This window comes from Mauremys reevesii, linkage group 3 (assembly GCF_016161935.1).
Source record: "Mauremys reevesii isolate NIE-2019 linkage group 3, ASM1616193v1, whole genome shotgun sequence".
Lineage (NCBI taxonomy): Eukaryota > Metazoa > Chordata > Testudines > Geoemydidae > Mauremys > Mauremys reevesii.
In genome coordinates this window covers 152174887-152191693 of record NC_052625.1, presented here as the reverse complement: position 1 = coordinate 152191693, position 16807 = coordinate 152174887, and the positions used below count along the sequence as shown (strand labels likewise).

General features: G+C 39.4%; 1 protein-coding gene across 3 annotated transcripts in view; it reads left to right on the top strand.

Annotated features, from left to right (window-relative positions):
- Positions 1-16807, top strand: part of CD109 (CD109 molecule) — a 119892-nt gene that overhangs the window by 75033 nt on the left and 28052 nt on the right. For all 3 annotated transcript variants that reach the window (XM_039528255.1, XM_039528258.1, XM_039528257.1), the window contains 10 exons: positions 2576-2728; positions 3475-3549; positions 4100-4160; positions 6012-6144; positions 6918-7035; positions 8837-8950; positions 9515-9733; positions 11562-11706; positions 12567-12743; positions 15844-15925. In XM_039528255.1, coding sequence (XP_039384189.1) covers positions 2576-2728; positions 3475-3549; positions 4100-4160; positions 6012-6144; positions 6918-7035; positions 8837-8950; positions 9515-9733; positions 11562-11706; positions 12567-12743; positions 15844-15925 — 1277 coding nt within the window. The remainder of the gene's footprint in view (positions 1-2575; positions 2729-3474; positions 3550-4099; positions 4161-6011; positions 6145-6917; positions 7036-8836; positions 8951-9514; positions 9734-11561; positions 11707-12566; positions 12744-15843; positions 15926-16807) is intronic.

Sequence of the window (16807 nt, the reverse complement as noted above, 5' to 3'; positions counted from 1 at the left end):
ACTGTTTGAGGAGACATTGGGAAGACACTGGTATCATAGAAAACCAGGAGAGAGTTTCTTCAACTATGATTCCCCCAGAACTGGACTAGAGAAAGATTCAGAAAGGCCCTACTCAGAAAATACAAGTGTTGTCCTCTCAGAGGAGCAATACTCCCAGCTGTGATATGAATCTGGAAGGCAGAAAACACAATGAAATGAACATGTTTCTGCTGTGTGGAGAGGAACCAAACTGGAGAGACTGCATAGAGGGACTGTTTACCCCTTCCTCCATGAGTACTGCCAGTTCTCTTTGTGGCAATACAATAGTGGCATCTGGGACAAGGTTGGCCAGTGGGAATTTTTCTCCTGTTCAATGGAGTCAAACGCATTATGGCTAAAAGGGCTAATGTGATCCTTAAAATGTGATCCTTATGGTCCAATACGTCTGTTAGTCTATAAGGTGCCACAGGACTCTTTGTTGCTTTTTACAGATCCAGACTAACATGGCTACTCCTCTGATAATGTGATCCTTGGAAACTCGAGTAGGAGTAGGGAGGATATTGTACCTCTGTATTTGGCATTGGTGCAACTACTGCTGGAATACTGCATCCAGTTCGTTGTCCAGAATTCAAGAAGGATGTTGTAGAGGGGCAGAGAAGAGCTATGGGAATGATTAAAAGATTAGAAAACATGCCTCATAGGAGCTCAATATATTTAGCTTACGAAAAGAAGGTTTAGGGGTGACTTAATTACAATCTGTTAGTACCTACATGGGGAACAAATATCTGATAATGGGCTCTTCAATCTAGAAGATAAAGGTAGGATACAATCCAGTGGCTGGAAGATGAAGCCAGACAAATTCATACCTGAAATAAGGTGTACATTTTTAACAGTGAGGGTAATTAACCATTGGAACAATTTATCAAGAGTTGTAATTTTAAAATTGGCAATTTTAAAATTAGGATTGGATGTTTTTCTCAAAGATATGTCCTAGGGATTATTCTGTGGAAGTTCCATGCCCTGTGTTATAGATGATCACAATAGTCCCTTCTGGCCTTGGAATCTATGAATATGCTGAACAATTTTCATTGGAACCATCCTTGGGAGCTGAGGATTTTTTGTGGTGTTATAAACAGGTTGTGTGGCAAGGGGGTCAGAAAGCTGCAGTTCATACCCCATATGTGACACATTCCTGCTGTGTTGCATATCTGTGTTTTTTAAAGTTCAATAAATTAAAAATAACAATCAGTAAAGGTAATGTAGCTGAGAGCTAAAACTCAGAAGTTTAAGATCAGAAACAGGAGAAGATATTTGTAACAAAAAAGCATATAAGGCCTTATCCAGCTCCATTGAAGTCAATGGGAATCTTTCCATTGACTTCAGTGATGCTGTATTAGGGTCCTAGTGAAGATTACAGTATATTTCATATTATAGAGATAGGGCCTGTTCTTGCAAACCTTTGAGTAAAGACTAGTCTTGTGAGCATGGGTTTGTGGGAACAGGCCAAAATATAAGTATGTAATTAAAGAGCAATTTAAAGATGAGAAAACCAGGCAATCTTAAATACAGAGATAATGGAAAATTGGGAAGATGAATTAATGGCAATTAAATATTAGCCTCATGATTTGAGCCACTGAAACCTTCAGATTTAGAAACCAATGGGATATAATGAAAGAATTGATCTTCTTCAAAGCTAAAAAAATTCCAGGCTATTTCTACTTCTCTTTGTGAGAGGTAGCTATTGAAATTTCCTAAGTGCAGCAGAAACGTAATCAGTTACTTTTGGGAGTAATTTATTGCCTGTTCTTGCATTTTATTTCAATAAATAACTCAGCAACTGTGTTTTAAATGTCATTTAATCCAAACCCAACTCTCTTCATGAATCAGTCTGTTGTCTTATTTACAGTATAATAAGCAGTGATAATCACATTTACTTCAGCCATTGATAGTATGTTTGCCACTGTCCCAGACTTTTCACAATGAATGTAGTGCTGTGAAGACCTGTTTCTCTCCTTCAATTCATTTTTCCAGTCAAGAGTTTAGAGTAAAATTTGGTTCTCCAATTAAGAAAAGGGCAAAATTATTAATCTGAAACAGGAGTACTGAACTGGCATCTGTTCCTCAACCCCTTATGCAAGTACTGGAATAGCTGTGGAAGGGCCATTTGGAACCTGTGGGGCTGGTTTGCAGATTGAAAGTATAACCCACTGGTCAGAGTATGTTACACAACCCCCTCTGTGCCCAACCCACAGAAGATGTAAGTGTGACTGCTCCAGCTACAGAACCTGGCGCTTTAGCTCAGACTTGGCCTTTTAGCTCTAGTGGTCCCTTCAGCACTCGTTATTGGCCAAGATAGTGGCCATCACAGAAACAAAGGATGTTCATGGGGATGCTGGTGCTTACCAACTACAGATCTAAGGAATCTGAGGGTTAAGGGAGCCCCTTCCAAGAGTTGGTGGGAACCATGCCTTCCCCAGCGAAACCAGATTCTCAGCTACAGCTAATTAAAATAAAAAGCTCATGATTGAAAGCTCTTGGCCGACCCTGAAATATTACTATTTAATTTAAACCAACATAATTTTCTTCTTTTTCTTAGATCAAAATATCTTGGAATAAAGATAAAGTCAATCCATCTGAGAAAGTCTCCCTTAAAATCAGTGTAACCGAACCCAGATCTGTAATTGGACTTTCAGTTGTTGACAAAAGTACAAAGCTCCTGGGAGAAAGTAGTGACATTACAGAAGACAGTGTAAGTAAAAGAAAAAAGCTTTGTATGCAGTGTATTTCTGAAAAGTATAAGATTATGGAAATGTAACAGTTTTTATGTTTTATTTTATATAGATATAGATAGGTATAGAATGCAACTTTGGGACTGATCTTGCAACCTTTACTTGTGTGAACAATTCTTACTCATTCAAGTAGTCTATCAACATTAGTGAGCTGCTTATGAATATACTATTTGTAAGATGAGGCCCTTTATTTGGAATTAGACTTGTTCTGTCCTGTAAGTTATCATTCCTTAGATATGCTAGAGGACTAATATTCTGCTCAGCATTTTTTTCCAACACTTTTGAACTTTGTCCATCAAACTGCTCAGTTTTCACAGTCAAATAATTTTTCTTTTAGAACCAAATAACGTAGGAAAGCTCTTCACACATCCCGCCCCTTCCCGCAGCTCCCATTGGCTGGGAATGGCGAACCGCGGCCACTGGGAGCTGCGGGGGCCATGCCTGTGGATGGTCAATGTCCACAAAATGTCTCGTGGCCCGCAATCAGCTTACCCTGATGGGCTGCACGTGGCCCATGGGTCACAGGTTACCCACCACTGGTGTAAGCCATTATTGTCTAACCCCATTCATCTGGTAACTCCAATATTCCAGAGGCAAGAGATATACTGTTTGAGGGATAGCTCTGCAAATTAACATCCTGTACAGTATATTTTATCTAAAGAATTGCATCCTGCTTTCACAATTTGCATTATTTTCTTTTTCTTAGGTGCTCCATGAACTACATTTGTACAACACAGCACAATATTTTGACTCAATTAGAAGTCCTCTCAGTGTCTTTCAGGTATCATTTTTAAATCTAGAAGTTGGATTTTTTTCTCTTTAATTGTTTGTACATCCTCTGCAGAAGGAAAATATATTAAATACTCCTTGTAAAGTTTGAAAACTGTAGACAATGCGCTGTTTTCATGGTTTCTACTGTGTTTGTCAAGAGGGCATTAAGTTGTTTTTGGGGAGAATTTAATTTTGTTTTACAAAAGTCTAAAAATGAAAGTATTCACAGAATTTTAATAGATAATAGTGAAATTCATCACTATTTGCCCATTTCAAAATGAAAGCATGCAGATGAACTATCAGTCCCATGAAGTCTTTGTACTTAATTCTTTTTTTCCTTACTCTAAAATGTCATGCCACCCTAAGTGATGTCTGATGGCATGGTAAGAATTCAAAGTCAGAAAATAGCATTTGTTGTGGCATGCATTTGACTTGCTAAAAATGGACTTGCATTTAAAAAAGAAAGACATTTAAAAAGAATGAAAGAAACAAAAAATAAGATAATGAGTACTTTGCATGTCCAGTACTGAGATGGACTGTATGGTTTTTTTTTTACCCAGAAGTGCAACCTCTGGGTATTGACTGATGCAAACCTTCCAGAAGACAAGAATGATGTTCTCTGTAAGTAATAAAAATTGGCATAACCAAACCATTGTTATCTGCTAGGTCCAGGAGAATTAAAGATAAACAAACAGGCCAAATTCTGGTTAGTTACACCAGGAAAAACCCAGAGTCACTCCACAGAAGTCATAGACTTACCTGTACGTAAGCTGGTGTAATATGGGAGTATTTGGCCTACATGTTTTATCTTTGATTTGAATCACTTTTTTTAACAACGCGTATTTTGAGTATTTGTCAGGATTATGTTGTTGTCTGAGGTGACAAAAGATCCATCGGGGCTTGAAGACAAATTCCTGAAATAGATATTTCAAATACAGACCCTTCCTCCACAGCTGGAGAGGGTTCCTATCCAGCGGAACCAGTGTGGTTCAGCTGTGCAGCTTGAGTGACTAGATTTGTGTGCAATGTACTGGAGGTGAGTTGCACTCTTCATGAGCTCATCGCATCAAGCCTGCAGGGCTACTAGACAGATCCTTTCGCCCTCTGTCTTATGTGTGTGGGTACATAACTGTGGAGCACCTCTTCAGCTATTTTACAATCTAGGGAGAAGAATTCCTGTCATTTACGGTGCACTCAGCCTGGCTAAATCAGATTCTGGGCTCAAGATTAAACCTTAAGAGTCTGATCTTGTAAATGCTTACTGACATGAGCTGTCTTAACTACTGTGATAAGGCCCATTGGTTTCATCCCTAATGACTACCCTCATGAATAGGTGTTTGCAGGATTACAACCTGAGATGCTTGGAGAGTTTGGGGTATAAATATGAGGTAACGCTTTCATAAGTACTTAAATCAATTGATGGGACTCAGGCTCCTAATCAACTTAGGTTGATCTGAACATGGGACTTAGGCTATTTTGCATTTTTCCCCCATGGAATCTGTGGTTTTTGTCCATGCTACTGCTGTCTTGACACAAAGTGGCTGTAAGAGGCCTGAACCTGAGAGGTGCTTTGTGTTTGCAACTCCCATTGACTTAAACAGCAATGGCTCAGCACCCCTGGCATAGCGCTATTCATACACTATGGAGTATATGTATACCCCCAAAGAATAGGGTATGTCTACACAGCATTTGGAAGCAAGCAGGAGTGAGCCCTTGGGCTAGAGGGGCTCACACTAGTGCTCTAAACAGCGCTTTGAGGTTGTGGCTTGGGTGGAGCTTGAGGTCTGAAGCCCACCCCCCGCCCCTAGACTTCAGAGCCCGAGCACCATCCCAAGCTGCAGCTTCAAAGTACTGTCTATACAGCTACGTTTGGAGTGTAGCACAAGACCTGCTAGCCCAAGTCTGATGACCTAGCTGGGAGGCTTGCTCCTGTTTGCTCCAAAATGCTGTATAGGGTAGGTCTATACTTACTGTCCGGGTCGACGCGGTGAGTTCGACTTCTCGGAGTTCGAACTATCGCGTCTAATCAAGACGCAATAGTTCGAACTCCCCGCGCGCTCCGGTCGACTCCGGAACTCCACCACCGCGAACGGCGGTGGCGGAGTCGACCTTGGAGCCGCGGAGTTTGACCCCGCCATGTCTGGACGGGTAAGTCAGTCGAACTAGGGTACTTCGAGTTCAGCTACGCTATTCGCGTAGCTGAACTTGCGTACCCTAGTTCGACCCCCCCACCCTTAGTGTAGACCAGGCCATAGAGACCTGTCAAACTTAAATTTCGTGTGCAATGCTTTTGTGTTTTTAAGTGAAAATAACAGTGCAATAACACTAAATTCAATTCAGAAATACCATGTGTACTGTTACCAAACTTCTTGTGAGTTTGTAAATAATTATACACGAAACAAGGTGCTAATTTTATTTTTTTTTGCTATGTAGAGTTTTTTCTGATATTTGACAATAATTTTAACTTTGTAGATGATGAGATGATACCCTACAGTGCGGATTTCAATGACTATCTAGATTCTGCAGCTGGATTTCCTGCTTTCAGTAGTCCACATGTAAGGAAACATTTCCCGGAGACTTGGCTTTGGATTGACACTAATACTAGGTAAACGCTTAGAGGAAAACAGAGATTTTTACACTTACTTGCTCTGGATTTCTGACATATTTTAATTATTTTCTAGGGGCATGTTGCACTATTACATTCTAAATAGTATTCTGCATTGATCCCTATTACTATTTATATTACAGTACCACCTAGAGGCAGTAACTAAGATTGGAGGTCCACTGTGCTAGGCATTGTACAAATACATTTTAAGAGACAATCACTGTCTGAAGAGCTTACAATCTAAATAAACAACACAGAGAAAGGTTGGGGAAAGGGAAGTAGTATTATGTCCCTTATACAGATAGGTAAATGAGGCACAGGGAGATTAGATGATTTACCTCAGGTGACACTAAAGTCTGTGGTAGATGCAGAAATTAAATCCTACTTTACTGAGCCCTAGTCCAGTGTCTTAACCATGAGATCATCCAAAACTGCTAAATTGGTGGCACAATCTGACCTGTATTGTACATGATACTCATTTAACTAAGCATCAGTATCAGGAGCTTTAGGAAAACAGCTGACATCTGGTCAGTATTTCTATAGAATATACAGGGATTTATTGTTTTACAGTGAGTAATTTCTAATTCACCATTTAATTATTACTTTGGGGTCTAACAAAAACATAGTTACAGAAAGTCGGGAGAAGAAGAAAAGGTAAACAACAATCTTTCCTGTTAAGAATTCAGACTACATTTATGATCTATCTTAAACATTTTATTAACTGAGTATTAAATTAGCGCTTTTGAAATTCGGATGTGTTTTTCTATTATTAGATCCAACAGAGACACAACAATGGAAGTTACTGTACCTGATACCATCACTTCTTGGGTAGCCAGTGCTTTTGTAATATCTGAAAACCTTGGACTTGGAATTACAACTGCTCCTGTTGAGGTAACATAGTACAATATAGTTCCAGTTTATGTTAGAGGTAACACTCCAGTTTATTATTTTCAGTTTTATATTGTAACAAGAACAGTAGCAACCTGATTATTTTAATAAGGAAAACAAGACTTATTAAATACTATCAAATTTTAAGCAGAGCTGCACACTGAAATCAGTGGGGAGTTCTCCTTTAAAATCTATGGTACCATATCCCTCCCTCCTCCTGTATGCATAAATAACTTTAATACTGAATAATGATATACAGTGATTCTGTGTCTTTGGGTGTATGTCTTTGTTGGAATACAAGTGCATCTGCTTGCTGCCTGCTTTTGTTTCTTTATTTCACAGCTTTAGTTTAAAAATGTTGTATTTTCAAAAATATACCTAATATAGATCATTCTTAAAAATACAACCCCCAAATTACAGCACTTTCAGAAAGCAATACATAAAGAAGAAAAAGTAGATTATTAGACGAGCCCATTATTTTGCATTTTAATATATCCTTCCCCACTGGTATGAAGATAGGGCCATGGAGAGACACGTTTTTAAATCATCCATTACTTAAGCATCCAAAACAGTTGAAAGTCATTATTTAACAGGATCCCAAATGATGGAAAAGGTCAAAGCTTTCAAACCTGGATGTCTGAAGTTAAAATTTTAAATCATTCTAGGCACCTAAGATATGAAGTGCCTTTCTTTTCAAAAATGCCAAGAGCCCAGCTCCTCCCATGTGAACCGGGCTAGAGGACATGTCTATGCTGCAGTAAAACACCTGTCGCTGGTCCGAGCTAAGGCTCCAGCCTGAGCCTGAACATCTACACTGCAATTTTATAGCCCTGTAACCTGAGCCTGGTAGCCCGAGTCAGCCACAGTGTTTTATTGCAGTGTAAACATGCCCAGAGAGTCCTCAGAAAAAGGCATTTGCTATTGTACTAAACAGTGGTTCTCAAACTTTTGTACTGGTGACCCCTTTCACATGGCAAGCCTCTGAGTGGGACCCCCCCTTATAAATTAAAAACACCTTTTTAGATATTTAACACTATTATAAATGCTGGAGGCAAAGTGGAGCTTGGGGTGGAGTCTGATGGCTCATGACCCCCCATGTAATAACCTCGCGACCCCTTGAGGGGTCCTGACCCCCAGTTTGAGAATACCTGTGCTAATAGTTGCTTTGGCTCATGCTTCAGTCCTATCATATTACTAGGGCTTCTGTTTTTCAGAGTTTGTTAATTTTATTTTTTGAGGCTTATTTTTAGCAATTTTTGAATTCTATGTAGATGTCTAAAAACTGGGTTTTTTTGGGGCTCTCTCTTTGTACTGTACTGAGTAGTCTCTTTGTAATGTTCCCTAGTGTGCTGTAGTGTCACACTGTTTCAAACAGCACTATGTTAAAGCTCACTAGAGAATCTTTAGTGTGCATCAGCAGGATCTACACAGTGTTCAATTAATGTGAAACGCATGAGTGTGTTCTGGAAATCAAGCCCCTGTAGTCCACATTACTGCTCTGCATAGACAAGCCGTTAACTACAAGTAACTATTTCTGGTGTTTGTCTGGTGATTTTTGGATAAACACTGTTTTCATTTTTTTATTGTGTGTTTTACTGGTGTTTATTGGTTAAAACCAAAAATCAGAAACAATGCATATCACCTAATGCTAATTGTCCAATACAAGTAACCTTGTTCTCTAATCCAGGTTTACCAATGGGAAAGTCTAATTAGAACAGATCTGAATCTAAACCGTCTGTAGCAAATTTAATAGCTAATATATGACCACAGGGGTTCACTGTTGTATAATGATTTTGTTTTCCAGTTAGAAGCTTTTCAACCCTTTTTCATTTCCTTGAACCTTCCTTACTCGGTTACCAGAGGAGAGCAGTTTATTTTGGAAGTAAACATCTTCAATTATTTGAAAGAAGCAACCAAGGTAAATATAGGCAAACTCTTTTTTGTTAGTATTTTTCCCTTACCATTTTGCTATGCTCTGAAGTTTGTCAACTCTTTTAGAGGCAGTCTTTAATATATGAATTATATTCTACAGGAGTCAGGAAAATCTAGTTTCCTACATGTAAATTATTGCACCCAAATTAGTCAAATGGACTATTTATTTTTGGCTTCCTCTGAATGGGATTGGCCAGAATATGATTCTGGGTTTGATGGTTGGATCTGGTATGACATATAATGTGTTCCTGAGCCCTACCATTTGGTGAATGGCAGTTCCTGTGAAGTGCTGAGATCTTTAGTTCCCATCGACTTCTAGTTCTTTCTTTGCCTCTTGTCCATGTTTTCTTGCTCTGATTCTTGGATGTTGCCCAGACATTGCAAGGCTTACACATACTATAGTGATCACACCTCCTTGAGATTCTTACTGTTTCTTCAGTGAGTAGATGGTACAACTAAAACATATTTTTAAATGACAGTTTATAAAAGGTAGTTCCGAAGATTAACACCCTTTTTCCAACTAAAAATATTAATCACAATATTTTTATAGGTTATGGTGACTCTTGACCTCAGTGACACATTTGAAATTCTTATCACATCCAATGAAATAAATGCTACAGGAAACCAGCAGTCTGTGTTGGTACCAAGTGAAGATGCAAAGACTGTTAATTTCCCAATCAAACCAAAACAACTGGGAGAGATTTCTATTAAAGTGACAGCAATATCACCCACGGCTTCTGATGCCATCCTCCAGAAAGTTTTAGTGAAGGTAAATATTCAAAGGCGTAGGTCATTTCAAGCATTCAGAAATGTTATCCCCTTAAAAAGGAGAATGTTGTGAAAAGGCAAACCAAAGGAATATTTATTTATTTGCATTTTGACCTGAAGCTTTCAGAATGGGTGAATGTTAGCAGAAAGTTTATCTTTTAAAGAACTCCTTCATTAACATGTTTTAGACTGCCTTTTAAGAAATATAAACAAAAAAATTGCTAAATTTTACAAACCCTTGATTGTGTGACTGGGTGAACATGGGTGAGCGTGGGTTTTCAGGACTGGGTCCATGGATGCTACAACTATATTATAATCCAGCCAAAGAAAGTAAAATAATATTGCTGTGAGAAAAAGTTTAATGGGTTTAACTGCACAATTGACTTTATTTCAACAGAGCTTTAACATCACAAATTCTGCATTGTGGGAGTGGGAGAAAGTTAGTTTGACTGGACAGCAAATGTGAAAAATAGGGATGGGGGTAAGGGGTAATAGGAGCATATATAAGAAAAAGACCCAAAAATCGGGACTGTCCCTATAAAATCGGGACATCTGGTCACCCTAGAGAAAGTTAGCCAAAAGTTATTTGTAAATAAATTAAAGAAACTAACATTCCCATCCAAATTCTGTGTTTTACACCAGTGTGACCCTATTTAAGTTAGGTATAAGGACCCAATCCTATATCGTTTGCTCAAACAAGTTATTTTCACTCTCAAGAGTAGTCTCTTTAAATTCAGTGAAATTTAGTAAAGGTTCATGCTTGGACTCTAAGGGTGAAATTTACCGCTATGTAGAGGACAAACACATCATCCTCTAAACAGACTTGTGCTGGCACTGTCTAAGGATATGTCTACATTGCAGCTGGGAGCCAGCCTCACAGCCCAGATAGACAGACTCGTGCTAGCTCAAGCAGACTCGCATGCTAAAAATAGCAGTGGCTGGAACTAGCCACTTGAGTCTGGACCTGTCTGGTCCCCTGAGTCTAAGCTCAGGTCTCTAGCCTGTGACACCAGTCATGCTTCAACGTGCACATTGCCATTTTTAGTGCGGTAGCTTGACCAGAGGTAGTGCGAGTCTGTTTGGGAGTCATGCTTGCAACTGCAGTGTAGACGTACCTGAAGGTACTTATATGACCCCTGTTACTATAATGTCTTAGCACCTCACAGTCTTTAATGTATTTATCCTCACGACACCCTGAGAGGCAGAGGAGTACTATTATCCCCATTTTACAGGTGGGGAACTGAGGCACAGAGAGGCTAGACAACTTGCCCAAGGTCACATAGGAAGTCTGTAGTGGAGTAAGGACTTGAACCTGCGTCTGTGGCCATCTCCCTAACCATTGGACCATCTCCTTCCTTCCTCCCACTACTTTGTCCTCTGCACAGGGTGAATTTCCCCCTGAGAGCAAAATTTCATTCTTTGAGCATTACAGTGTTGCATTTGTGTGAAAGAACACACCTTTGTCCTAGAATGCTCTGCTCCATGGTCCTGATCCAAAACCCTTTGAAGTCAATGGAAAGATTCTCACTGACTTTTGTGGACTTTGTATCAGGCACTGTATATTATTGTTTGTTATTAACAATTCATCTTGATAAGCCATTACTACAGGTGGAAGTGCCTGCTGTTTTTAAGAAACACATACATCTGCATCAGCTAAGATGAGTCAATAATCTACTTCTTGCTGTGTTAGCAAGTAGCAGAAAACATTTGTTAGCAGCAGTTTAGATCTTGCGGTCCGACAAATACTTTTGTACTAGCACAAAGAGAAATCTAAAGATAGCACATAAGGTTTTTGAGATTAAAGTGATCCTTTTTGTTTATTTTGATAGGCTGAGGGACTGGAACAGTCTTATTCACAGACACGTCTTTTAGATTTGACTGGGAATAACCCACCAACTGTATCAGAAACTTTGGATTTCACCTTCCCTCCTGATGTAGTAAGTGGCAGTGAAAGAGTACAAGTCACTGTTATTGGTAAGGATTATTTTATCCTATTTACACCTTCATTTATTTTCTGGCAATCTGTCTTACTCTTTTGCAGACTGTAAATATAAAACTGTCTGCTGGGCTTGTGTTGGATTTACATTCAACTTACATAGCTTCCAAGATATGGTATGGTGTGACACTGTATCATTACAACTGCTTTTGAGATGACAGTCTACCCAATTCCCCTACAGAACTAGCAGAGGGGTTCTCCATATAGCAGGTCTGCTCTCCTATGTCACATGGTTAATCTCACTGAAACCAGTGCGGAGGTCAGTGTGAGTAAAGTGAACAAGATCCGGTCCCAGGTGGTTGCTGATTTGTGGTTTTAATGACACTGTGTTTATACTCATATTGGCTTAATTGTAATGTTAGACTGTTGGGATGGATACTGCCCTGATTAGCTCCCAAAGTCCTCTCCCATCATCCACTGGGCTAAGAATGAGGTTTCTATGGAGCCTGTTTAAGACAGAGGAATTTGAACCTTACTTGGATATTATGGTAGTGTTTTCATCATGTAGGAGTCTCTTTCATATGGTTAGAGATCCAGCTTTTAATAAGAAAGCTATAGGCCAGTATAATTCTGGGACAGAAATTGCAAATGTGTACAATTAATGAAACATAGCCCGGGGTGGGAGGTTCTATTTTGTTTTTGAAAACAGTGACTGCTGAGCAGTTTGAAATCTTAGAATAAGTCCCTGGGAAGATAGGTGAGTGGGCAGTGTGCAGATGAGACGGCTAGAGGGACAATAAAAACGCAACATATCTCATGCTTCCACAGTGTAAGTAACCCCACCCTCTATGTGGTATGCATACATTTATATGCACTGAACTTTAATTTTATCTTTCAGGTGATATTCTTGGGCCTTCTATCAATGGCTTGGAATCACTGATTAAGATGCCTTATGGCTGTGGTGAACAGAACATGATAAATTTTGCTCCTAATATTTATGTTTTGGAATACCTGACTAACACAAGGCAATTGAAGGAAGATATTAAACTGAAAGCTACATCATTTATGAGAGAAGGTCTGTAAACTTTCAGGAAATATCCTAGATTTTAAAAAAATATCATACTGGTAGAAAATACTTTATTTGTGGCCCTGCATTTGGAATTTGATTCACCATTCTTTTGATGATGTGTGAGCTAGACAAGGAGCCCACTTATTTGTAGCTGTGTTGGTTCTCCAGGGCTGACAGTATTAAAAAGTCAGATAATTTTACATTTGTCCCTAAAGTAAGATCTGCTGAGTATGAAGATTCCATTTGTGTATATTAACTTTCCAGGGTAAAATTGCCCTGTAAAAGGTGACCCATATCATCATTTTTGGAGCTGGTTATCTTTTGCCAATAAAGCAGCACAAGTCTGAGTATTTCTAACTGCTCCTTGCATCATAAAGGGTTGCAAGTTAGCTAGAAACACAGATTAATCCCTGATAGAACTCCTTAGACTACAGTAGATACCAGGTCTAAATTTCATCTTGCTTCCTAGACTGATTTCCCCCTAGAGGGAGAAATAATCCTGTGAATAGAAATATTCTCAGTGGTGTAGTTTCCAGGAGTTCTTCTTGGCCTGATGATTAGACTTTGGTCACCCCAAAGCTACACAGCAGAGCTTGTCAGAAGTATTCTTTCCTGCAGAAAGTTTAGATGAAGACAGTCTTGTGTTTGTTTTTTGTTTTCAGCAAAATTTTTCATGGACTTTTTTTTGTTTTTATTTTCAAATTGAAAACTGAGAAATTTTAGCTGAAAACCAATAATTTTAATTTGGAAATACTACTGCAGTGAAAGTTGTACTCTGGGTGCCTCATGCTCCCATTCTGCTCTATGGCTCATGCTACAACTCCTAGGATGCACCACAATGTCCTCACCTGTTTAGCCACTGTAGTGCATCATGGGAGATGTAGTCTGCCTGGGGAACCTGGCCTATAGAGGATAATAGGGGCATGAGGTACTACAGCTCCCTTAAGGCATTGTGGTGGCATTTCCAAATGTATTTTTTTTTTGTGCTTGACCAAAATTCTGTGGTTTTCCAGTGTTCAATTTTTTGATGAAAAAGTTGAAAGTTTTCCATGGAAAGTACACTTTTCACAATACATTTTGTTTTCTTAAAAACCCAATTTTCTGTCAAACAAAAGTTGGATTGAAAATTTTCAACCAGCCCTACTACATAGTTTGGTTGCAAAATAAGAGGGGGAAGAGGGAGAAAAGAGAGAGAGCTGTTATTTTAACAGCTATTCTCAAGTTCATAAGCAATTTCCTGAAGTGCTCTTAAAAACAAACAAACAAACAGAAAAAGGCACTCCTACAGTGGAATAAAAGTGTCCACAGAGATGGTTAAGAGAAAAGGAGGCACTATTATATCCATTTTACAGATGGGATAAAGGAGGTTAAATGATTTCCTGAAGGTCGTACACTAAGTCAATGGACAGGTAGTGATAAAAAACACAGCAGTAATGTTTAAATCTGTAAGACTGTAGAATACCACTGGAGAAAATGCAGTGTTCCATAAGGGTAGTTTTATTTTCTGGTTATTAAAATTGTGCTGTCAATATTATAGTTTATTAACCATATCATACTTGGCTAGCTCACCAAGCATGTATTCAAGCTGATGGACATATCCCAGTGGAACTAATATATGTATCCAGACCTCTGTATACAATATATGTTGTCATGGTGCCATTGAAAGAACTGTGCCAGTCCATTGTATTCTTTGCAAAACCCTGGAAGATATTTGCAGCAGTGACAATAACATATTTTTATTAATCTTACTGTGCAATAAATATTATTGATGTGGCTATACAGACAGCCAGGATGGGGTTTTGCATAGTGTTCCTAGCATGTGGAATCTAGGACAAAAGGTTTCAGAGACACTAAAGAGTCAGTGGAGAAGCAAAACAGTTCAACTAAAAGACTCGTTTCATTTTTTAAAATCTATGTAAATTGATTTTGCATTGTAGTTAAAATATGAAGAAAAGGATGTTGTACTGCTATTAGTGGTTGTGATGGGAGACTAAACTCAGTAAGTGGTTGATATCAAACTATACCTGAGTTTTTATTAAAGATACATATTATCAACAAAAAGACATACATGTGTCAAACACCAGGAAATATCTTGGAAAACCTTGGAAATATCTTTCAACCAGAGCCTTCCTCTAAAACAGCAGTTCTCAACCAGGGTTTTGGGGCCTCCTGGGGGGCCGTGAGCAGATTTCAGGGGGTCCGCCAAGCAGGACCACATTAGAGTCAATGAGGCCCAGGCACGAGGCTCTGAGCCTCGACACCTGGAGCTGAAGCCAAAGCCTGAGCAACTTAGCTTTGCAGGGCTCCCTGGGTGTGGGGCTCCGGGCAACTGCCCTGCTTGCCACCCCTAACACTGCCTCTGACTTTTACATGTAGAAAAACAGTTGTGACTCAGGTGGGCCGTAGAGATTTTATAGCATGTTGCGGGGCCTCAGAAAGAAAAAGGTTGAGAACCCCTGCTCTGAAGCACCTGTCTTCATGGCTGGCTGGTCACTGCTGAACCACCTCATTGTAGGGCCACTTTTTCCGGCATGTTTTTCTGACAACTAGCTGGTCATTTAAATTTGGCAGAGACGAGAAGCTGCAGCTCTAACGTAGCTATATGGCAGCTGCGACTACTTTTTGCTGCATCTTCTGCCTTTCTAGCTGATAAGTATTTTCCTTTCCGCTTTTCTTTTTTCCTATTATTTAGAAGATGGTACATCTCATTGTGCCTTGAATTCATTCTTAGGTTTAGGTACTGCAGCAGTGGAGTTATGTGAAAATGTAGAGTTGTGTACCAATCTGACGTCTCTTGATGACAGGAGGATTAAAGATGGAGTGGGAGCCATGCACCTCAGTTTCCATAAACAGATCCTTCATGTTACTGCAACCTAGTTTGTTTGTTTCTTGTATTCTCTCACTCATATTTACTCCTGCACTTTTGGCAGAAATATTTTGAAACATGAGATTTAAAATCTCCATAAATATATTCTGCTGGAGCAGTCTGACTTCTCTTTCTCTGCTGTCTGACAGCTCCTTTCCTGAAGCCCCCAGAAAGAAATTCCAGTTTGAATCTACTCAAGAGTAATTTATACAATACCTGTCTTTGCTTTGGTCTCTTCAGGCTACCAAAGAGAGCTTCAGTACCAAAGGGATGATGGCTCTTTCAGTGCCTTTGGGAACAGTGACTCCTCTGGGAGCACATGGTAAGTAATTTTGCCAGAAAAAGAAAATACTCAGTTTGGAATTTTGTCAAATATTTGCATATTTCACTGTGACTAAAACGTTTGTGAAACTGGTAAAAATGCCCAGATATGGTTGCAGTCTGGTTTTTGGTATGTATTTAGGCCAACTTGTAAGATTCTCTAAGAGATGAGGTGGGTGAGGTAATATCTTTTATTGGTGAAAGAGACAAACTTTCAAGCTTACACAGAATTTACTGAAAGAGCAGCAAAGAGTCCTGTGGCACCTTATAGACTAACAGACGTATTGGAGCATGAGTTTTCGTGGGTGAATACCCACTTCATCGGATGCATGCCAGACAGAATTTACTGTCTTTTTAGCTTAGATGTCTAAGGCCATTATTAGGACAGAGTTTTTTAGCTTCACAAAAGATGAGTAGTGAGTCACTTTCATCAGAGGATTTGTTGAATGAAATACTTGGAGGTTATTCTTCTATCCCAGCTAATAGCTCACTAGAACAGAAAGCATTTTATAATAGAACCAATGAAGTACACTGCACATTTGACTGCTAGACACAACACAAAGGGTGAAATTTTGTGCTGTGAAACCCAGAATTTCCTCGGCCTTAAAGACACCATTGCGTTCTCTCAGTTCCAGGCTGCTTTGGGGCTGGATTAACCCCCAGCATAATTTAGGGAGCTGTTTTAAATTATGGCAGACCTGACTGGGCTGACACTGAGGAGCTTCTTGGTAATCACAGCTGTTCAGAATGGCTGTAATGCTGCATGCCATAGTGCCACCCTCTTCCATTCCCAATACGTGCCATACTCCACAGCCATGGTTCTCAACCTATTTATCATTGTGGGCTGCCACGTGAGGTGGCCAGGCAGCTGCGCGGTCCGGTG